The sequence below is a fragment of the Macaca fascicularis genome, chromosome Y (assembly GCF_037993035.2).
Source record: "Macaca fascicularis isolate 582-1 chromosome Y, T2T-MFA8v1.1".
Taxonomy (NCBI): domain Eukaryota; kingdom Metazoa; phylum Chordata; class Mammalia; order Primates; family Cercopithecidae; genus Macaca; species Macaca fascicularis.
In genome coordinates, this window is record NC_132903.1 from 7,551,861 (window position 1) to 7,576,551 (window position 24,691).

Here is a 24,691-nt window from a genome sequence, read left to right on the forward strand (position 1 = left end):
AAAAGGTTAAACAATTACTATGTAATCGCATACCTTGTCACTCTACTGCTTAAATATCTGTTACTTCTCTTTTTCTTCGGATTGTTTACATCAAGATCAAAATAAGGTTTATACATTTTATTGTTTTAATATGTCTCAACTCTTTTTAGGATGTAAGCTTCCCCCCCTTTTTTTTTTCCTTGGAGTGTATTTATTAAATAAATTTTTTAGGCCTGTATAGTGAACTTTTAAAAATTTGGTTTATTTTATAAAGCATGTTGTGAATGTCATCAGTTTTTTTTAAAAGGACCCTTTAAATTCCATTGTTTTAAATAATGGTATTAAAAATGATTAATTTTATTTTATTTTTTATTAGTTTACTATTTAGGATTTATATTATTTTAACTGTATTAAACTCTCCAAATTTGCTATAGAAGTAGCAGATTGAGAGGGTACATATGTTCAAATTGTACTACTTGTAAGTCTTGTTTAGATATTATAGTCTTTTTCTTTTATTAGAAAATAATTGAATAATGATAAAATCAGTTGCAGATTAAGACAGATTATCTGTTGCAGTGTCCTCAAAACTTAATTTAAGTACATTGTTTTCACCTAGCATTTCTTCCTTCACAGAATCCCATGTGTGAAGGGAATTCCTAACGAGTTTATTGCATATATGTAAGCACTTAACAATGTAGCTTTTAATTAATAACATGATTTTACCAAATGTTTAATATGTGCCAGACATCAAGCACCTTATACAGTTTAATTATTGCATAGATTTGGACAGCAACTCTGCAAGTTAGGTATGGTCATCCACCTTTGAAGATAAGGAAACTGTTTCACAAGGAGAAGAGCTTGTCCTGGATCATACAATAAGCTAGGATTTGCTCCAGACCATTTTTTTCATTTTATCAGGCTACCTACAATTAAGGAATTTCAGAAGGTTTTGTGAACAAAAAAATGTCCAGAAATTATGTGTGTAATGAATGATTTTGATCTCCTCATCCATCTTTTTCTTGATAAAGTATCAGCTTTTTTTTTCAGTGTAGGGCAGAAGCAGGAAGCACAAATATTGTGATGGAAACAGTCTACCTCTGATAGGGTGGGGCATGGGGCAGCAGTTAGAGGGTTGTGCTCTTTCCAGTGTGGGATAGTTTGCAAGATATCTTGTAGCCACTTCTGCAGTGACAGGGACAGAGGGAGTCAGTATTCTTAGCTACAGTGGTAGCAACAGAAAAGAAGAGTAAGCAGGGTTCTAGAAATTTGTGTTATGTTTTCTCCCCACTGTTTTTCTTTCTTTGGTTAGTGATGGAAGAAATTCTGTTTTCCTGTAGCAAATTAATAAAGCGTTCAAACATAAGGAATTACAACAACAGCTTGTAGATGCCAGACTTCAACAAACAGCACAGCTGATAAAAGAAGCTGATGAAAGACATCAGAGAGAGAGAGTGTTTGTAAGTTCTACTTCTTGAAAAAAAAAAAAAAGATTGCCAAAATTGTAACCAAAGCCATTTAAAACAAACCCCTCACTTAACATAGTACCAGCAATGCAATTTTGTTTCTTACTGTCTGGATTTGGGATATGTGAGAGAGAGAGAGAGAGAGAGAGAGAGAGAGTGACTGTGTGTGTGTGTGTGTGTGTGTGTGTGTGAATATATTAAGCTTTCTGTTTCTGATGAAATTTTCATATGAAATTTACTGGAGATAAGATTAAATTAGTGGAAAAACAAAATAATATTGCTTTCTATGTGGTGGTCACCAAGTTAAAGAATTGTGCCAGTTATTAGGCAAGTTAGGCCTTGAGAGTTAGGTACAGTTAACTTAGTGAACTTAGCGAATATGAGACTTCTACCTAGTATTACATTTCATTTTTAAATAAGCAACTTAAAAATTGGTAAATGATTTGTTTACTTTGATTGATTATATTCTGGTATAATTTTCTGACAAAATTATCTGTGTCTTAGTCATCATTGTTGCTAGAATATATATTCAGATTTTGTCTGTCCATAATTGAGAACACAGAAAAAATCTCATTTGAGTATATGCATTTACCCCATGGAAATGAAACTATATTCTATGAATGAAAAATTTGACAAATGATTTTCATAATGTGGTGTATTACATTTTCTTCATTCAAGTAATGTAAGCCCTGAGTAGCCCTGTAAGCATATTGTGAATATTTAGTTCCTTCATGTTTTTCTCATTCAAACCTCTCATATTGAATGAGTCTAGGGTTCGGAGAGATGTTTCACACAGCATGTCTCTTCAGTGCAAGCTGACAGGTATCAGTGCACAACTAAACTTAATTGCACCTTTCAATTTGGAATATACATTTTGTATATATCTATGTATATCTATGTGTACATTTTAAGATATGTTTAAGGCTTATTTACATAATATGTGACATTTTACCTCAGAAATTCAGTGACTGAATTTCATAGCTGCTTACTATGCGTCTTTATTATCTGTTTCTGAAAAACTCAAATATTAATTAATCTCTTTTCTTCCTTTAGCTGTTCCTTGCCTGTGGTTTTAAAAAAGTGACCAGAAACTAGGTCTCTATTTTCATTGCTTTGCTGCATATTCTTTTAACCTGCTCTTGTCTTTTACAGAGTTGAGGGGCTTTCTAAATAACCTAGATAACGTCAAGATTCTTAGCTGCATTTTCTGTCTGTATGTGTAGATGTCCAGTTATTTTCATGTAAAACATAATATTTCAACCCTAAGTATTACAAACTTTATTATGCTTCTAGGCTACTTTTTCTCCTTAATTATTTTCTCCAATTATTCCTTCATTCCTAAGTGTTCACCAGTGGGGCAGATAAGAGATACAAGTAGTTGGAAATTGAGATAATTGGGTTGACCTGTCATTATTGCTAGGATAATTACTGGAAGATTAAACCTATCTGTTTGATATTTTGACCGTGTTTATAATTGTTGTTAGTATTCTGTCAGAATGTTTCTGTTTTCTAGTTGTTAAAAGAAGCAACAGAATCGAGGCACAAATACGAAGAAATGAAGCAAGAAGAAGCACAACTGAAAGAGCAGGTAACTTAACAACAGAGAATAGCAGAATTTATGTTTCTTTCTTCCCAGCTACAGACTAGAACAGAGGATTTGATCTCTTGTCCTCTTGGAAACTTTCTCTTCTTTTAGGGTGACCAATTCATTCTGATTTGCCTTGATTCTTTTTTTTGTTTGTTTGGCACCATAAATGAGTTTTATTCATTTTGGCACCCCTACTTCCAGGTTGATTGTGATGGCTGATTGTGATGGCTGATTGTGATGGCTATTTTGAAGGTCAGCTTTCCTCTGTTCCAGATACTTTTCTAAAACCTTTAGAATTTTGTCTTATGGGTAGCTACATGTAATCTTAAAATATTACAAATGGCCAGACAGTCCTGCTTCACCAAAATATTTTGTGTGTGTATGTACGCTTTCTAAAAAAATATTGGGGCTGTCTCCAGTTTTCAGTCTAGACACCCATAGTGTCCCATTCTAGTCTTTGCGTGCTTTTATTGTTTGAGGTAAAGGAAACAGATACTTTCTAAGGAAAAGTATCAGAAATGTTGTGCAGAAAAAGCGTAGATATGTGTGATTTTCCAGAATATTGCAATGGAACATCTGCATTTTGTGTACTTGATGTGAAAGCTCTTGATTTAGGATACTGCAATAATAAGACTATTGTTAGTCTTAAATTGAATAAAATGAAGAGATTTTGGAGCAAAGTTGGAACAGTAAGCACCAGATCTATCTCAGAAGACAGCAGTATTAACAACCAGTCACAGAGTTAAAGTAACCAAGTGAAGAAATCAAAGCCATAGGATAAAAAAAGGATATTATCAAGAAACTTACCATTAACTGGCCTGATCTAAAAGTGAAAAAAAAAAAGAAAAAAAAACTTTTCTCTCATTTTGTTATGGCTTAAAGCTTTCAATTTCATAAAACAAAATAAATTCCATAAAAAAAAATGTTGTGGTTCTCACCTCTGAAAGTTTACTAATACCAACCTAGTCTTCATAGACAAGAGTAGTTAGGTGTTTCTTTGTATAATCATCCTTGTAATGCTAAAATACACTAACATTGAGACTGACATACATCTTCATATGTACCCCTTGGAACGATGTTTATCTTTGGGAACAGTTTATCATGTAGCCATATTATGTGAAGCAGCCAGTTGATAGTGAAAATTTAGGAGACGTTGAATATCAGAAGTCTGTTGAACTTTCTATTATGTAGAAATTTTAAGCCCTTTTTATATCCCTACAGTTGTCCATATAAATAGAGATGAAAATTAATGTGGAGAACTTATAAATTCCCCAGCTGGCTTTGGAAGATGTTCCTGAATGTAAGAGTCATTGATAATGCTGTAAAAGAAGTCACCAGAGGACTCTTACTAAATTCCCTGCCAGCTCTGTTTCTCTCATTAATAAAGCTTCTATTTTTTCTATTTCTGTTAGTCAAGAGGATTCTGTGATTTGTACCTTGAAATCACAGAATGTTCTTGTTTAGCTACAATTTTTTTCCTTTGCTGAACCTCTTTTTGTGGTACCTAAACGGGGCTGTCTTTCCCAAGAGTGTCTTATTTTCTGCTGTTAAAACATGTCTTTTCCCAGGATTTGCTAGTGATAGTCAGTCTTTGTATTGCCTTGATGCACTGTTTAATAATCTAGCCATGGAGGCAGCCAGATATGATGGTAGTTGCCACTTACTGGCTATCCACTCTGGGCTACCCACTTGAACTTTCAGATGCGACAACCTTTACCTGGATGTTTCATCTTTATAAAATGGACCATAACCAAACTGCTAATTTCTAATGGCCAACCACCACAAGAACAGCTCCCTCACTCTGCCTGAACCACTACTATTGCCGCCACCTCTAGGCAGATAGACTCAGAGGCTCTGTCAGTGTCTGCTAACAAATTATGGGTATTCTCCAGTTTGCTCTACATTTCTTATTTTTATTTGATAAATATTAGATGTACATATTTTGGGGGTACCTATGATATTTTGTACCTGAATACAACATGGGTGAAAATGGGCAGACATTAAGTGAAATAAAGCAGACACAAGATGACAAATATCATACATTCTTATAAGTAGGAGCTTAAAAATGATCACAGGAAGGTAGAGTACAGAATGAAACTGAAGATTGGAATGGTAATAGAGAAAGGGAATGAAGAGAGGTTGGCTAATGGATGCAGCTATACGAATAGATAGGAGGAATAAGTTCTAATGTTCACTAGCAGAGTAGAGTGATTGTGTTTAACAACAATGTAATATTTGTTTCAACATAACAAGAAGAAAGAACTTGAAATGCTGCCAACATGTAGAAATGATAATATTCAAGATGATGGACATACTGTTAATGGTTATTTGATCATTAAACATTGTATACAAGTTCCCCTACATTTCTGTGCCTGCTGTTTCTTTTTATCCTGGTCTATGCCCTTATCTTTCTATAAGCATGGTTTGGCTGCCATATAGCTCTCTCTTCTAGTTTAATATCATTGGTAACTTTGTTTGCTATCTTCAGCACCCCTTAATCGCCGCCCCCCTTACCCTTTCACACGCACACACACAGCATGCTTCTAAGTACCTTCTTTATGGTTATTCCCTCTGACTGTGAGTGGGCTAGGTGCTGTCATTCTCTCCTTTATCTTATTTAGGTGGCTCTGTTTAATATCCTTAATACAGCATTGGTGAAAGTTGAAAGGCAATGTTTGTGAATATTCTTTTATTCTATTTTACTTTTCTTGGGCAAAATACTTTATTCTTCTGGGCCTGTTTCCTGAAGATAATGTAATTACATTAAGGTCTCTAAAGGATTTCTTTCTGGTCTAAAATGAAATCATTCAGCTCACTTTTGAAGCCTAAGTCAGACATTATGTATATGAAGCTTTCCCTAAAATGTGGATTTCTTTGAAGTCCACTGTATTGACTTCTAATATGCTTTCACCCCTACTTTGCTGAACCTTCTATTTTAAGTATGAAAAAAGGTAACTAAATGTAACATTCTGCTTGGTTTTCTGCCGTTATTCTCCGACTTAAAATGTCTATGATGATGGGTTTAAAAGAAAATTGCTTTTTCAACCTCTTTTAGGTTTTTTTCTTAACTGTACTCCTACTAATTTTCTCCCCCATCGAACTGTTCAGCTTTTGGTTTATTTTTCTGCATACATAAAGGAAAGAGTTAGCCTTAATATTAAAGTAAGAACTAGTTGCCTTCAAGTAAGCTAAATACTCTAAAGGGATGCTCTTTTTATAAGAAAAGTTTTTCAAATGTAAGGAGACTTGGTAATACCCAAAGCATTATGGTTATATGAAATTCACAGCTATAGCACTATACTTCAGTTTGTATTACATTTGATGGAGTAGAGCTAATAAGTGATTTTACCTTTTGTTTGCTTGTTTGTTTTGTTTTGTTTTTGTGAGACAGAGACTGCTCTGTTGCCCAGGCTGGAGTGCAGTCGTGCAATCTCGGCTCACTGCAACCTCCACCTTCCGGGTTCAGGCGATTCCCCTACCTTAACCTCCCAAATAGCTGGAACTATAGGCAATTGGCACCATACCTGGCTAATTTTTGTGTTTTTTAGTAGAGATGTGGTTTCACCATATTGGCCAGGCTGGTCTGTAACTCCTGACATCTTGATCCACCCGACTTGGGCTCCCAAAGTGCTGGGATTACAGGTGTGAGCCTCCGCACCTAACCGTACATTTTAACATTTACAGTTAATATGATTAAGACAGTGAAGTTTCAGTGCATTCCAGTGGGTTATAAAAATTTCAGGGATATATTCTGCAGTCCAGGGATTGAGTGCGTGCTTCTGTTGTTTTTCAGTCATTTATCAAACCTAATGTTTATTTATATTAAATTTTTTGAAAGTTATTATGTTATTTTAAAATATTTTGGGGTTTTAAATTGCTTTTCTGAAACTCTGAATATTTGATCATTTTTTTTCTATAGCTTTTCCTTTATATGGATAAGTTTGAAGAATTCCAGACTACCATGGCAAAAACCAATGAACTTTTTACAGCCTTCAAGCAGGAAACGGAAAAGGTATCTACATATTTTTAATAGAATATTATGTAAAAAGTAATTGATATTAGAGGCTATTTTAAACATAACTGTGGCCAAGCATGGTGACTCACACCTATAATCCCAGCGTTTTCGGAGGCCAAGATAGGAGGATTGCTTGAGGAGAGGAGTTCGAGACCAGCCTGGGTACCATATTGCTACAAAAGTAGAAAAAAAAAAAGGTCGGCAGACGTGGTGGTGTGCAGTGGCAGTCCCAGCTACTCGGGAGTCCCAGGAAGAAGGATTATTTAAGGCCAGGAGGTTGAGACTAGAGTGAGCCATGATCATGTCACCTTTCAGCCAGGGTGACAGAGGGAGACCCTGACTCTGAAAGAAAAACCAAAAAAAGCATAATTGCTACTTATGTGAGTTTATATTAATCTTTTTTTTTTTTCTTTCACCAGCTTATTCAGGCATTTTGCCCTCAAGTTGCCCCAGAATATTAATTATCATGACATTCTGAGACTTCTATTATAATTAAAGAGAATTCTTCCATTAAGGACAGTTTATTTGTAGATCATTTTTGTTTAGTCACCTCTCTTAATTACTCAGTTCTTTCACATACCCTTATGTAAACTATAAATTTTATATAAAATTATTTTAAAAATCCAGGCCACGGAAAGTAGTGATACATCTTGGTAGGAATAGCTTTATTTCTCAGGACCTAGCTAAACCTGAAATGTCTTTACTCTGAAATTTAAACTCTCTCTCTCTCTATATATATATATTCACACAGTATACAAGATGTATTCTTAATACAAAATTTAAACTGGTTTTTAAAATTAGGTGTAGAAAAATGTTCTGGATTATTCCAGTTCAGAATACAGGCTAAAATAGCAATTTTAAAGAGCAGAATTATCTGTCGCCCTAAATAAACAGATAGCACTATGGTTTGGAACATGAACTCTGAAACTGATATCTCTAACTTGCACTTTATGACTTCCTTAGGGTGAGTCATTTACCTTGGCATTTCCCTATTTAAGTTGAGATTTTTAAAAAATGTGCTGATTGGGAATAGTACAGTAGTTATGTCTGGGAAATTCATAGGCATTCAATATATGTTAGTCTTGATTATTATTAGATCTTATGTAGTTGAGTTTAGTCAGATTTGAGCTAATACTTTCAGTGCTATAGATGATCCTATAACAAGTTATTTCCATAACACATCTTTCCATGTCTTTCTTTTCTCATGGTTAAAAATAAAAAGAGCAAAAACATCTAATATACTTCAGTCAATGCTTGGTTGTATAAAATACTCAAATTACTATCTTCATTACTTTTTAGACTTACTAATTTGGAGAATTCATTGAGTTACAGATTAGTTCTACCTGCCTATCCTTTCAGTTGTGACTCCAGTGGAAGTGGAACTGTTAGGCACAGTGAAAATGTTAGATGGACTATAGCATATGCTCACTGTTGAAGCAGAATAGAGTTTAAGTCCTTTCCTTAATGGTTGTAAAGATCAGTGTAGTTCAGCACCTAAAGCTCTTCCCATGGGTTTTGTACGAGTTTGACTTGTGATAAAGTTTTGTGTGTTAACCAAAGCGCAGGACATTTGTTCTATCTTAACCTTATTCTTCTTAACATTACCTGTATTTCGAATAAAGCTGGTTGAAGGATATACCTAAAGTTTATCCTGAGTTTTTGGGGATTTGGTTCTTATAGTATAGGTTCTTCCTCCCCTTATTTTTGGACCATTTTGGTCTTTAGCAAAATGTGAAATAAAGCAATCTTGTGAATTGAAAGGATAAATGAAACTAAGGATTCAGAAATGTTAATATCTCTTTCCTGATTACTTACCTGAATTATGCTACCTCTAGTTCTTACCCTGATTTGCTTTCAGATTCTTGAGCTACTTTGGGGCTGAGAGTATATAAAATAGTCTGATAGATAGTTTATCATTTCTCCAGAAAACTCATGGACATTTTTTCGTATATGTTGGGAGTAGGAGGTCTCAACTCTACTGTTCACAGCTGAGCTAAACTATACACTATTGTTAACTGAGAGAGTTCAGCTACCATGTGCTCATTCCTGTGAAATTAAGGACAACAAATTTGTTTTATTTTAATGTGAAACTTCTGCTTTGGTTACTGCTGCTTTTACCATAGGAGCCTCTGAGATAAGCTTTACTAACAAAAGACAAATACCACTTAAACTCTTATAAAGACAACACAGATGTCAGCTGGTTGAGAAGAGTATAGTGATGGAGGAAGGGAAGAACATTGTAAAGTTATTTCTGTGGTGGATCAGGAAATGAAACTTGGAATTTAAATTTATGATTATGTTGATTCACAGCTGACAAAGAAAATTAAAAAACTGGAAAGAGAAATGGTAATATGGTGTACCAAATGGGAAAATAATAATAAAATACTTCTGCAAATGGCTGAAGAGGTAAGAAGGTGTTACATGACAAAATAATGGGTACTTACTTACTTCAGTATGAAGACTAAGTCATTATTTAGCCTTAACTAAATAACCTCTGAAAGTATGTCTTTACCTTCAGAATTGTACCTAACAACTACAAGTTTTATTTATATACTTTCATGCAGCGAGTTAGATTTTCTTGCATATGATTAACTTCTTTGCCTCAACAAAGTTATTATCTCAGAGTTTTGTTGTAGAAAACTTTATTGTATCAAGATTTTGCTTTCCTATATAGCAAAGTTGAGGTTACACAAACTCAGCCTTATCAAACTGACTTCCCTGTAATGAAATTTTTTGCTTCATTAGTTTCTAGTGTTGCCCAGGAATTTGCATTTCTAGATATTCAAGCAATGCTGATATTCTTAGTTCAGATTCTATGACTTTGACAGTCACTTGCTCTACATTTAGAAAAGATAGCTTTATTCAGATTTTCCCCTGAGAGCATTAATTAGTACCTCATTTGCTTTTCTACCTTGATTTATTCATTTCCAAAAGGCAACTAAGTACATTTTTCCAAGTTTGCTTTAAATATATCTGAGATGCATACCATTTGCAGTCACTTAAGTTTTATTTTGTAAACTTAATTGGACTAATTATAACATTTCATAAAAAAATGTTGGAACATGCTTTTCTCAAAAATGGTAGAAAGGAAGAAAAACCCATGTAAAAATAACTTTAATGAACTCTTACTGCTGGCATTTTTTAAACATTTTCCCAAGTTATTTTTATTATACCAGTGATAATATTTATAGCAATAATTATCATTTAATGGTAGGTATTATAATGTATAATGAGTTGATTCAGTTAGATTTCACAATTTACAGTCTACTCAGTCATCCTATTAGACTTCAGTAATGACATAAAATGGCTAAAACTATTTATATTTGGGTAGAAAAACTGCAAGCAGATAAAAATAGCATCTTCCCTTAATAGTTGGATATGATTTTGTTTTATGGTCTTTATATATATATATATTTTAGCTCTTTACTAAATAGCTTATTAGATGATAGAAAAAGTATAATATAGCTTATTTTAATATCCTAGTTAAAATTGACAGTTATCACTTTGAAATTTTTTTTCAGAAAGCAGCTGTGCATTCCCTTGGTGAGTTATTTTATATAAAAAGGAAATTAACAATTATAACATTATCTTTGCTTCTATAGGAAAACTTATGCTCGCATTTTTGATGAATAGCTTTAATTTTCTTCATACTTCACTAAGTCAACTTAATACTTAAAGTCAAAAGGTCCATTCTGGTTACTTCACAGAAAATAACAGAGATAATTTTTATTGCATTGCATAAGGATAATTTTAAATATTTAACATAGCACTATATAGTGAGGTTTAAGATGTGAATACAAAGCAACTTTTTTTATTATGGCTCAATTTACTGAATTTTGGATACAGTAACCTAATGATATTTAGTGAGGCTACATCTTTTTTTCTTACAGAAAACTATTCGTGATAGAAATTATAAAGTTTTTCAAATAAAATTGGAGCGATTAGAGAAGCTGTACAAGGCTCTTCAAATAGAAAGAAATGAGCTCAGTGAGAAAGTGCAAGTTCTGAAAGGGCAGGCCTCTGTGAAAGTAGCAGATGCAGATTTAGCAGTGCCTGTGATGCATTCCTGTGCTGACCTGGATTCTTCCAATATGCTGACCACTTCCTCTAAAAGAGCGCCAGGAGTCCGCTTGGAGGCTGACCCCAAAGGAATGAATGAGGCGAAATGCTATTCAAAAGGCCCTCTCCACGGGATCTCTAGGCATTGATTAAGATGAAGTATGATCATTGTATTGATGGATATATTTTGTGTACATATTTCTCTTTTAGTTGTAACTATTGGTTTTGTATGAAAATTTCCTCTACTTTTTCTATCATATCTGTATTTTTTTAGAACTACTGGACTGTATGGTACAGAAAGCTTCTTACCAATTTCCCCAACTATGTTGCACATCAGCCTTATTTTCCCCCTTTATTGGAACGCATGTTTTCATTGCCTTGTACTTTCAAAATGTATGTTTGTGTATTCATTACCTTAATTTGAGACTTTTTTATAATGGTTTCCTAATGTGAAATCAAATACTAATTTAAACTCTGGAGCCCATAATATATATATAAAAGAAAATATGAACTGATTAATATTGTCACATCATTTAAATGACAAGTAAAACTCCAATGGATTAAGAAACAAGCATGGCATATTTGATTCAGATCAGGTTTTTAACAATATTTATATGAATTGCCAAATTGATGTGACTGTAAACCTTGAATTCCTCAAAATTGGCAGAATATATTTTATATATATATATATATATATATATATATCATTTAAATGTACATGATGTTAAGAAAAACCAAAACAGTAGCATATGCAGAAGTTACTGGACCAATAGGCTTAATGTTTATGAAACTGAAAATTGTTCTGCTTTATTTCAGGTTATCAATATCTAGATCTCTGCACTTGGCATGGAAAATTCTGAACTATTTATTCCTTAATTTTTCTTTTATTTCAGTTGCTCATGTAGCTAAATAGTTTTACGTATATTCTCTCATCAGATTTGTGGTCTAATAGAGGTAGAAAATGGAAATTTTCCCAGTACTTAGAAATATGGCACTTAGGAAGAAGTCTGGCATGTGAGTTACATATACAATTACCCTAGTGACTATGATAATCAAGGGGGCAGATAGCAGAGGAAAATAAGTTAACATTAAATTTGACAGATTTTATTATTTTGCCACAATTAGCAAAACAAAAATACCTTCCCCCGCTTATCCCCCAGCTTTTTATAAATATTCCATTCAGGTACAAAACAAAATACTGGACCCACTTCTTTCAGGAGATGAAGATACCTTATATACTCTAAGGTTAATACCAGCAGTCATAGTTTATCAGAACTCTGCTTGATGTAAGCTCTTAATGTTATACTAAGGCAATTTCTTAGGCTGTGAAACTTCTTTGTGGTACTTGTTTTGTGTGAAAGGTAAATTTTGGGGAGAAAGCAGTGTAATTGACAGAACTTGGTCTGTTGTTTTTGGCATACTGTTTCTGTTAGATATCCTGTGTTATAACACAATATTAAGAAGATCTGGATTGTATTTTGGAATTTGGTTTCCTTTCAGAATTATTCCTCTGGCTAGCAGTGGAAACAACAACAACAAAACCCAAAGGAACCCTTTGCAGAAGATTCCTTTGTAAATGGCCCTGTGGCATGCCCAGTATCTGCAGTGTTCTAGAATAGGAGTTGTCAAAACTCTCTGTTTGCTTAGGCTGCAGAGTTGAACATGTCCATAAATGTATAGAATCTGACCCTGTTTTTCAGCCTTGTTTCTGGACACTGTAGCTGACCAAGAAAATGTTTAAATGTTGAGATAACTTAAATTGTTTTGTTATATCATTCTGGAGTTGTAATATGTATAGTGGCAGGGAATTCCAAGCTATAGAAAAAACATGAGTATAGAATAACAGAGTGTGTCATCTTCAGATGTGTTTTAATATATTTCTTGATAATGAGACTAGTATTTCTAAGTTAATGGAACTGTTTTATTACACCTGATAATCACAGTTCACTTGTCTATTGCAGAATTATCTACCTCTTTCAAACTGTAAATGAAAATAACTGTGAAAAAAAGGATACAGTACTGATAAACACACTGCTTTGTTTTTATCTCACCTCTTTTTTAAGGATATGATTTTATAAGAGGCAGTTAGTTCTCTTTTGCTTTTCAGGACTTCTGTAGAGTATTTTTTTTTAACCTAGTATGAATTTTATTTTACCTACTCAACTTCGTTCAGCTTAACTAAAGATATAATGGTTAATAATAGTCTCTGTGTATTCTTTATTATGAATGTCACCTTGACTGTTTAACAGTCAAGGTCAAAAAGAACTGTTGGAAAAAGTTGCTATTTCTCACACCTTAAAATGTAGTTAATAGCACAATTTAAATATGCATTACCATGTGGTTAGTTGGCAAAAATAATTTCATTCAGTCAAATCTCTGTTAGCATGGCCACTCCCAAACTGCCCTTTATAGTAGGTAACTTTAAGATTTCTATAGTTTAACTTCTGGCAAGACTTTTAAGAATCACAATACCCAAGAATTTTTCTACTATCAGTAAACCTTAGTCTATCCAAATTTACTTGGAACTGAATAGATATAAGCAGCAGGTGATACTTGTACAAAGAATTTCAGTGTCTTATTATTAAATTAGTCATGAGTGAGTAAAAGTTAATATAACATTATGTAAACAATTAAATAGCTTTTACTTTCTAGACCAGGGATTCCAAACCCCCAACTGGTAGTGATGCACAGCAGGAGGTGAGCAGCAAGTGAGCAAGTGAAGCTTCATCCCTGCTGCCAGAAAAGTTGGGGACTGCTGTTCTAGACAACCCTGAAGGAAAGCAAGTTGAGGCACTTTTAAAAGAGATCAAGAAGTAATGTCATGGAAAATAGAAATAGGGAGAGCTAAGAATCAGTTTCATTGAAACAGCCATTAAATAGGCAAAAACTTCAACTCTTTTGAACTCTGGAATCTAATACAAACAGAGACCCCAGGGTACCACTTAGTTTAGAATGGAGAGACTGCTAAAGCCCTCTAAGGATTGTGGCATTTGACTATCTGCCTACTATCCCACGTCGTCCACCTTGGCAATAGTTGTGGAGACAGCAGCGCCACATTACTGGTGTAGCTTACTGGCTTTAACAACATGAATGAAATATGAACATAACTTGAGGTTAATTTAAAAAAGAACAAGACAACAAAATTTGCTAGTGTAGTAAAAGGAAAGAGCAATAAATATTTGTAAATACATTATGAGATGAGAAAGATCTTCAATTAATAACATGTTCACACCTTAAGAAAAAAGGAAAAAGCAAACTACTAGCTACTAGAGGAAGGAAATAAATATTAGGGTATAGATACATAAAGCAGATAATATAAAAATAAAAGCATCTATGAAATCAATGGTTCCTTCTTGGAAAAACATCGAAGTTGTCAAACCTTTAACTGAACTTCCCTGAAATGAAAGAAGATGTAAATAAGTAAAATTAGAAATGAACGTGGGGACATTACTACTCCACAATAAAAATGGCTTTAAGAAAATACTATCGAGCCAGGTGTGGTGGCTCACACCTGTAATCCTAGCACTTTGGAATGCTGAGGCTAGTGGATCACTTGAGTTCAGGAGTTCAAGACCAGCCTGGGTAAAATGGCAAATCCCTGTCTCTACAAAAAATAAAAAATTAGCCATTGGTGATGGATGCCTGTAGTCCCTGGGTGGCTGAGGCAGGATCCCCTGAGCCCAGGATTTGGAGGCTACAGTGAATTGTGATCCTGATAGTGCACTTCAGCGGGGGGCAAGAGGGAGATACTGTCTCAAAACAGAAAATACTTTGAACAATCGTATGCCAACAAATTAGATAACTTACATGAAATGTATACATTCTTTTTTTATATATTTTAAGTTGTAGGGTACATGTGCAGAATGTGCAGGTTTGTTACGTAGGTATACACGTGGCATAGTGGTTTCTTGCACCCATCAACCTACATCAACATTAGGTATTTCTCATAATACTATCCCTCCCCTAGCCCCCCATACCCCGACAGGCTCTGGAGTGTGATGTTCCTCTCCCTGTCCATGTGTTCTCATTTTTCAACTCCCACTTATGAGTGAGAACCCCTTCCCTTTCCTCTTCCTTTTTCCCTTCCCCTTCCCTTCCCTCCCTTTTTATCTGAGGTGGGAGTCTCACTGTGTCACTAGGCATTCAGCGGCACGATCTCAGCTCACTGCAGACTCTGCTGAAGTTCAAACAATTACTCTTGTCTCAGCCTCCCTAGTGGCTGGGACTAGAGGGTCCGCATCACGATGCACAGCTAATTTCTGTATTTTTAGTAGAGACAGGGCTTCACCATGTTGATTAGGATGGTCTCGATCTCTTGACCACAGGTGATGCACCTGCCTCAGCCTCCCCAAGTGCTGGAATTACAGGCATGAGCCACTGTGCCTGGCCTTGGTTTTCTGTTGTTGTGCTGGTTTGCTGAGGATAATGGTTTCCAGCTTCATCCATGTCCCTACAAAGGACATGAACTCATTCTTTTTCATGGCTGCATAGTATTCCAGGTTATATATGTGCCACATTTTCTTTATCCAGTCTATCACTGATGGGCATTTGGGTTGGTTCCAAGGCTTTGCTATTGTAAATAGGGCTGCAGTAAATGTAAGTGTGCATGTGTCTTTATAGCAGAATGATTTATGATCCTTTGGATACCACCCAGTAATAGGGATTGCTGGGTCAAATAGTATTTCTGCATCTAGATCCTTGAGAAATTGCCACACTGTCTTCCACAATGGTTGAACTAATTTACACTCGCACCAACGGCATAAAAGTATTTCTATTTTTCCGCAGCCTTGCCAGCATCTGCTGTTTCCTGACTTTTTAATATTTACCATTCTAAACGTGAGATGGTATCTCATTGTGTTTTTGATTTTCCTTTCTTTAATCACCAGTGATGATGAACTTTTTTTTCATGTTTTTTGGCTGAATAAATGTCTTCTTTTGAGAAATGTCTGTTTATATCATTTGCCTACTTTTTGATGGGGTTGTTTGGGTATTCTTTACCTGTAAATTTGTTTAAGTTTCTTGTAGGTTCTAGATATTAGACTTTTGTCAGATGGGTAGCTTGCAAAAATTTTCTCCCATTCTGTACATTGCTTGTTCACTCTTATGATAGTTTCTTTCACTGTGCAGAAGTTCTGTAGTTGAATTAGATTCCATTTGACAATTTTGGCTTTTGTTGCCATTGCTTTTGGTGTTTTAGACATGAAGTCTTTGCCCATACCTATGTCCAAATTTTCTTTATCCAGTCTATAATTGATGGGCACTTGGGTTGGTTCCAAGTATTTGCTATTGTGAACAGTGCCACAATAAACATGTGTGCATGGGTCTTTATTGTAGCATAATTTATAATCTTTTGGTTATATACCCAGTAATGGGGATTGCTGGATCAAATGGTACTTCTAGTTCTAGATCCTTGAGGAATCACCACACAGTCTAGCACAGAAAATCTGGAACAGAGCTATAGGAGACAGACTGAATCAGTAATCAAAATACTGACACTTCTGGGCCCCATGGCTCATGTTTATAATCCCTGCCCTTTGTGAGGCTGAGGCAGGTGGATCTCTTCAGCGTGGGAGAATGAGGCTGCAGTGTGCTGAGATGACACCACTGCACTCCAGCCTGGGTGGAGTGAGACCCTTTCTCACAAAAACACACACAAAGAAACAAAAAATACACCTTACACAAACTAAGACCAGGTAGCTTCAATGTCCAAAAAATGGAAAAGGAGTGAACACTTCCAACCTCATTCTATAAAACATTACTATAAAAACAAATAAACTTCATGATCATATAGATTGATACAGAAAAATCATTTTAAAGTGCTATCCTTCCATGACTAAAAACACTCAAAAACTAGCAGTAAAGGGAACATAGGAACTTTCTTAACATGATAAAGGACTTCCTCAACATGCCTCACTGCAGCCTTGATCTCCTGGGCTCAAAGAATCCTCCTGCCCAGCCTCTCATGTAACTGGGAATCCATTCATGCACCACCATGACTGGCTCTCATTTTTGTTGCCCAGGTTTGTCTCAAAACTACTGTAATCAAGTGATAATCCTACCTCAGCCTCCCCAAATCCTGGGATTGTAGACCTGAGCCATCATGCTTGGCCAAGAGCATTTATAAAACACAGTTAACATTTAAGTTATAATGAACTATAGACACCCTGTGAATTGCATGCCTATATGAACACATCTCATGTACCCCATAAATATACACACCTACTGTGTAGTAACAATTTTTTAAAAATGTAAAAACCACAATTAACATATTGAACAACAGTCTTCCCCTGAGGTTAAGAACAAGAAAAATCTATTTTTTGAGTATTTTACTGATTTTCAAGTTTTTAAAAATTACACAAACACTACATTCTTTTTATAAGAATTACCATTAGTGCAATAAATGAAAATTTAACTAGCAAAATTGTTATCATTCTCCTGCCCTCTCCCTCTCAGTCTCCAGAGGAGCCTCTTGTAAAGGACACCCATTTTTACTTTTTACAAGACATACAAGTATTTTACAAGACACACAAGCCTTAGGGGTTAGGCCAGAAAAAGATATGACATTACCATATAACAGGTATTTCTGTCTTTATATACTAGCAATGAAATTTGTGAAAATTTTCAAAATTGAAAATTTAGAAAATAATCCTAATTACAATGTGGTTTTTTTTATTTTTATTTTTTATTATTATTATTATACTTTAAGTTCTAGGATACATGCGCATAACATGCAGGTTTGTTACATATGTATACATGTGCCATGTTGCTGTGCTGCACCCATCAACTCGTCAGCACCCATCAACTCGTCATTTACATCAGGTATAACTTCCAATGCAATCCCTCCCCCATCCCCTCGCCATGATAGGCCCCGGTGTGTGATGTCCCCCTTCCCGAGTCCATGTGATCTCATTGTTCAGTTCCCACCTATGAGTGAGAACATGCGGTGTTTGGTTTTCTGTTCTTGTGATAGTTTGCTAAGAATGATAGTTTCCAGCTGCATCCATGTCCCTGCAAAGGACACAAACTCATCCTTTTTGATGGCTGCATAGTATTCCATGGTGTATATGTGCCACATTTTCTTAATCCAGTCTGTCACTGATGGGCATTTGGGTTGATTCCAAGTCTTTGCTCTTGTGAATAGTGCCGCAGTAAACATACGTGTGCATGTGTCTTTATAGCAGCATGATTTATAATCCTTTGGGTATATACCCAGTAATGGAATGGCTGGGTCATATGGTACTTCTAGTTCTAGATCCTTGAGGAATCGCCGTACTGTTTTCCATAATGGTTGAACTAGTTTACAATACCACCAACAGTGAAAAAGTGTTCCTATTTCTCCACATGCTCTCCAGCACTTGTTGATTACTGACTTTTTAATGATCGCCATTCTAACTGGTGTGAGATGGTATCTCATTGTGGTTTTGATTTGCATTTCTCTGATGGCCAGTGATGATGAGCATTTTTTCATGTGTCTGTTGGCTGTATGAACGTCTTCTTTTGAGAAATGTCTGTTCATATCCTTTGCCCACTTTTTGATGGGGTTGTTTTTTTCTTGTAAATTTGTTTGAGTTCTTTGTAGGTTCTGGATATTAGCCCTTTGTCAGATGAGTAGATTGCAAAAATTTTCTCCCATTCTGTAGGTTGCCTGTTCACTCTGATGGCAGTTTCTTTTGCTGTGCAGAACCTCTTTAGTTTAATGAGATCCCATTTGTCAATTTTGGCTTTTGCTGCCATTGCTTTTGGTGTTTTAGTCATGAAGTATTTGCCCATGCCTATGTCCTGAATGGTACTACCTAGGTTTTTCTCTAGGATTTTTATGGTATTAGGTCTAACGTTTAAGTCTCTAATCCATCTTGAATTAATTTTCGTATAAGGAGTAAGGAAAGGATCCAGTTTCAGCTTTCTACTTATGGCTAGCCAATTTTCCCAGCACCATTTATTAAATAGGGAATCCTTTCCCCATTTCTTGTTTCTCTCAGGTTTGTCAAAGATCAGATGGCTGTAGATGTGTGGTATTATTTCTGAGGATTCTGTTCGGTTCCATTGGTCTATATCTCTGTTTTGGTACCACTACCATGCTGTTTTGGTTACTGTAGCCTTGTAGTATAGTTTGAAGTCAGGTAGCGTGATGCCTCCAGCTTTGTCCTTTTGACTTAGGATTGTCTTGGAGATGCGGGCTCTTTTTTGGTTCCATATGAACTTTAAAGCAGTTTTTTTCCAATTCTGTGAAGAAACTCATTGGTAGCTTGATGGGGATGGCATTGAATCTATAAATAACCTTGGGCAGTTTGGCCATTTTCACGATATTGATTCTTCCTGTCCATGAGCATGGTATGTTCTTCCATTTGCTTGTGTCCTCTTTTATTTCACTGAGCAGTGGTTTGTAGTTCTCCTTGAAGAGGTCCTTTACATCCCTTGTCAGTTGGATACCTAGGTATTTTATTCTCTTTGAAGCAATTGTGAATGGAAGTTCATTCCTGATTTGGCTCTCTGTTTGTCTGTTACTGGTGTATAAGAATGCTTGTGATTTTTGCACATTAATTTTGTATCCTGAGACTTTGCTGAAGTTGCTTATCAGCTTAAGGAGATTTTGGGCTGAGACAATGGGGTTTTCTAAATATACAATCATGTCATCTGCAAAGAGGGACAATTTAACTTCTTCTTTTCCTAACTGAATACCCTTGATTTCTTTCTCTTACCTGATTGCCCTAGCCAGAACTTCTAACACTATGTTGTAAAGGAGTGGTGAGAGAGGGCATCCCTGTCTTGTGCCAGTTTTCAAAGGGAATGAGTCCAGTTTTTGCCCATTCAGTATGATATTGGCTGTGGGTTTGTCATAAATAGCTCTTATTATTTTGAGGTACGTTCCATCAATACCGAATTTATTGAGCGTTTTTAGCATGAAGGGCTGTTGAATTTTGTCAAAAGCCTTTTCTGCATCTATTGAGATAATCATGTGGTTCTTGTCTTTGGTTCTGTTTATATGCTGGATTATGTTTATTGATTTGCATATGTTGAACCAGCCTTGCATCCCAGCGATGAAGCCCAGTTGATCATGGTGGATAAGCTTTTTGATGTGCTGCTGAATCTGGTTTGCCAGTATTTTCTTGAGGATTTTTGCATCGATGTTCATCAGGGATATTGGTCTAAAATTCTCTTTTTTTGTTGTGTCTCTGCCAGGCTTTGGTATCAGGATGATGTTGGCCTCATAAAATGAGTTACAGAGGATTCCCTCTTTTTCTATTGATTGGAATAGTTTCAGAAGGAATGCTAACAGCTCCTCCTTGTACCTCTGGTAGAATTCAGCTGTGAATCCGTCTGGTCCTGGACTTTTTTTTCGTTGGCAGGCTATTAATTATTGCCTCAATTTCAGAGCCTGCTATTGGTCTATTCAGGGATTCAACTTCTTCCTGGTTTAGTCTTGGAAGAGTGTAAGTGTCCAGGAAATTATCCATTTCTTCTCGATTTTCTAGTTTATTTGCATAGAGGTGTTTATAGTATTCTCTGATGGTAGTTTTTATTTCTGTGGGGTCGGTGGTGATATCCCCTTTATCATTTTTTATTGCGTCTATTTGATTCTTCTCTCTTTTCTTCTTTATTAGTCTTGCTAGCGGTCTGTCAATTTTGTTGATCTTTTCAAAAAACCAACTCCTGGATTCATTGATTTGTTGGAGGGTTTTTTGTGTCTCTATCTCCTTCAGTTCTGCTCTGATCTTAGTTATTTCTTGCCTTCTGCTAGCTTTCGAATGTGTTTGCTCTTGCTTCTCTAGTTCTTTTAATTGTGATGTTAAAGTTCAATTTTAGATCTTTCCTGCTTTCTCTTGTGGGCATTTAGTGCTATAAATTTCCCTCTACACACTGCTTTAAATGTGTCCCAGAGATTCTGGTATGTAGTATCTTTGTTCTCATTAGTTTCAAAGAACATCTTTATTTCTGCCTTCATTTCGTTATGTACCCATAGTCATTCAGGAGCAGGTTGTTCAGTTTCCATGTAGTTGAGCGGTTTTGATTGAGTTTCTTAGTCCTGAGTTCTAGTTTGATTGCACTGTGGTCTGAGAAACAGTTTGTTATAATTTCTGTTCTTTTCCATTTGCTGAGGAGTGCTTTACTTCCAATTATGTGTCAATTTTGGAATAAGTGCGATGTGGTGCTGAGAAGAATGTATATTCTGTTGATTTGGGGTGGAGAGTTCTATAGATGTCTATTAGGTCTGCTTGCTGCAGAGACGAGTTCAATTCCTGGATACCCTTGTTAACTTTCTGTCTCGTTGATCTGTCTAATGTTGACAGTGGAGTGTTGAAGTCTCCCATTATTATTGTATGGGAGTCTAAGTCTCTTTGTAAGTCTCTAAGGACTTGCTTTATGAATCTGGGTGCTCCTGTATTGGGTGCATATATATTTAGAATAGTTAGCTCTTCCTGTTGAATTGATCCCATTACCATTAGGTAATGGCCTTCTTTGTCTCTTTTGATCTTTGATGGTTTAAAGTCTGTTTTATCAGAGACTAGTATTGCAACCCCTGCTTTTTTTTGTTCTCCATTTGCTTGGTAGATCTTCCTCCATCCCTTTATTTTGAGCCTATGTATGTCTCTGCATGTGAGATGGGTCTCCTGAATACAGCAGACTGATGGGTCTTGACTCTTTATCCAGTTTGCCAGTCTGTGTCTTTTAATTGGAGCATTTAGTCCATTTACATTTAAGGTTAAGATTGTTATGTGTGAACTTGATCCTACCATTATGATATTAACTGGTTATTTTGCTCATTAGTTGATGCAGTTTCTTCCTAGCCCCAATGGTCTTTACATTTTGGCATGTTTTTGCAATGGCTGGTACCGGTTGTTCCTTTCCATGTTTAGTGCTTCCTTGAGGGTCTCATGTAAGGCAGGCCTGGTGGTGACAAAATCTCTAAGCATTTGCTTATCTGTAAAGGATTTTATTTCTCCTTCACTTATGAAGCTTAGTTTGGCTGGATATGAAATTCTTGGTTGAAAATTCTTTTCTTTAAGAATGTTGAATATTGGCCCCCACTCTCTTCTGGCTTGTAGAGTTTCTGCCGAGAGATCTTCTGTTAGTCTGATGGGCGTCCCTTTGTGTGTAACCCGACCTTTCTCTCTGGCTGCCCTTAAGATTTTTTCCTTCATTTCAACTTTGGTGAATCTGGCAATTACGTGTCTTGGAGTTGCTCTTCTTGTGGAGTATCTTTGTGGCGTTCTCTGTATTTCCTGGATTTGAATGTTGGCCTGCCCTACTAGGTTGGGGAAGTTCTCCTGGATGATAACCTGAAGAGTGTTTTCCAACTTGGTTCCATTTTCCCCCTCACTTTCAGGCACCCCAACCAGACGTAGATTTGGTCTCTTTACATAATCCCATACTTCTTGCAGGCTTTGTTCATTTCTTTTTCTTCTTTTTTCTTTTGGTTTCTCTTCTCGCTTCATTTCGTTCATTTGATCCTCAATCGCTGATACTCTTTCTTCCAGTTGATCGAGTTGGTTACTGAAGCATGTGCTTTTGTCATGTATTTCTCGTGTCATGGTTTTCATCTCTGTCATTTCGTTTATGACCTTCTCTGCATTAATTACTCTAGCCCTCAATTCTTCCACTGTTTTTTCAGAATTTTTAGTTTCTTTGCACTGGGTATGTAATTCCTCCTTTAGCTGTGAGAAGTTTGATGGACTGAAGCCTTCTTCTCTCATCTCGTCAAAGTCATTCTCCGTCAAGCTTTGATCTATTGCTGGTTATGAGCTGCAATCCTTTGCCAGGGGAGATGCGCTCTTATTTTTTGCATTTCCAGCTTTTCTACCCTGCTTTTTCCCCATCTTTGTGGTTTTATCTGCCTCTGGTCTTTGATGATGATGGTGACGTACTGATGGGGTTTTGGTGTAGGTGTCCTTCCTGTTTGATAGTTTTCCTTCTAACAGTCAGGACCCTCAGCTGTAGGTCTGTTGGAGATTGCTTGAGGTCCACTCCAGACCCTGTTTGCCTGGGTATCAGCAGCAGAGGCTGCAGAAGATAGAATATTACTGAACAGCAAGTGTACCTGTCTGATTCTTGCTTTGGAAGCTTCCTCTCAGGGGTGTACTCCACCCTGTGAGGTGTGGGGTGTCAGACTGCCCCTAGTGGGGGATGTCTCCCAGTTAGGCTACTCAGGGGTCAGGGACCCACTTGAGCAGGCAGTCTGTCCCTTCTCAGATCTCAACCTCCGTGTTGGGAGATCCACTGCTCTCTTCAAAGCTGTCAGACAGAGTCATTTGCGTCTGCAGAGGTTTCTGCTGCTTTTTGTTGTTGTTGTTGTTTATCTGTGCCCTGTCCCCAGAGGTGGAGTCTACAGAGACAGGCAGGTTTCCTTGAGTTGCTGTGAGCTCCACCCAGTTCCAGCTTCCCAGCGGCTTTGTTTAGCTACTTAAGCCTCAGCAATGGTGGGCGCCCCTCCCCCAGCCTCGCTGCTGCATTGGGGTTAGATCGCAGACTGCTGTGCTAGCAATGAGGGAGGCTCCGTGGGCGTGGGACCCTCCCGGCCAGGTGTGGGATATAATCTCCTGTTGTGCCTGTTTGCTTAAAGCACAGTATTGGGGTGGGAGTTACCCGATTTTCCAGGTGTTATGTGTCTCAGTTCCCCTGGCTAGGAAAAGGGATTCCCTTTCCCCTTGTGCTTCCCAGGTGAGGGGATGCCTCACACTGCTTTGGGGATGCCTCACCCTGCTTCAGCTCTCACTGGTCAGGCTGCAGCAGCTGACCAGCACCGATTGTCCGGCACTCCCTAGTGAGATGAACACAGTACCTCAGTTGAAAATGCAGAAATCACCGGTCTTCTGTGTCGCTCGCGCTGGGAGTTGGAGACTGGAGATGAATGGCCATCTTGCTCTGCCCCCCTCACAATGTTTTGAGAATAACATATACTCAAATAAATTTCACAGAGGTTAATGACTTGTACACTGAAAACCACAAACAGTGCTGATAAAAAGAAGTCCTTAAGTAAATAGAAAGGTCTCCCATATTCATAAAATATGTTATTAAAAATCTAAAGGGTTTTAATGTAGAAATGGAAAAGCCCATCCTCAGAATTATATAGAATTTCAAGGAATCCCAAATAATCAAGTTGAAAGCCTCACACTGCTTGATTTCAACACCTACTACAAGCCAGTAATTGAAATAGTGCAATAGAATAAAAATAGTCATATAAATCAATTTAATAGAATTGATAATGCAGGACAAACTTGTCTCTCTATGCCTAATTGATTTTCAACAAAGGTGCCTAAGATAATTTGATTGAACATTGGCACTTCTAGAAATGGTGCTGGAAGAAAATAACTTTATGTAAAAGAATGACATCATACCTGTTTCTTATATAATTAAGGTGGCTCAAAAACCTAGATGTAACAGCTAAAACTTTACTATTTAGAATTAAACATAGGATAATATATGAAGAATAAAATCTTTATGTCATTGAGTTTGGCATTAAATTATTAGTTATGACAGCAAAAGCATGAGCAAATAATAATAAAATTAAACCTCAAAATTAAAAACTACTGCATCAAAAAAATTACAAAGTAAGTAGATAAATATTTGGAAATATTTTGTCTCACTTGA

At 36.3% G+C, this 24,691-nt stretch overlaps 1 protein-coding gene across 10 annotated transcripts in view; it reads left to right on the forward strand.

The window, feature by feature from the left end:
• The window catches only part of LOC141409547 (gamma-taxilin-like), a 44,761-nt gene extending 28,714 nt beyond the window's left edge, over positions 1–16,047 (forward strand). For 5 of the 10 annotated variants that reach the window (XM_074030604.1, XM_074030608.1, XM_074030602.1 and 2 more), the window contains 5 exons: positions 1,317–1,436; positions 2,956–3,030; positions 6,950–7,042; positions 9,356–9,451; positions 10,936–16,047. In XM_074030604.1, the coding sequence (XP_073886705.1) occupies positions 1,317–1,436; positions 2,956–3,030; positions 6,950–7,042; positions 9,356–9,451; positions 10,936–11,253 (702 nt within the window). In that variant the 3' untranslated portion in view covers positions 11,254–16,047. Of the gene's footprint in view, positions 1–1,288; positions 1,479–2,214; positions 3,031–6,949; positions 7,043–9,355; positions 9,452–10,566; positions 10,589–10,935 lie in introns of those variants that run through there. The other 5 variants (XM_074030607.1, XR_012430498.1, XR_012430499.1 and 2 more) reach the window with 5 other exon arrangements.
• Positions 16,048–24,691: the final 8,644 nt, after the last annotated feature.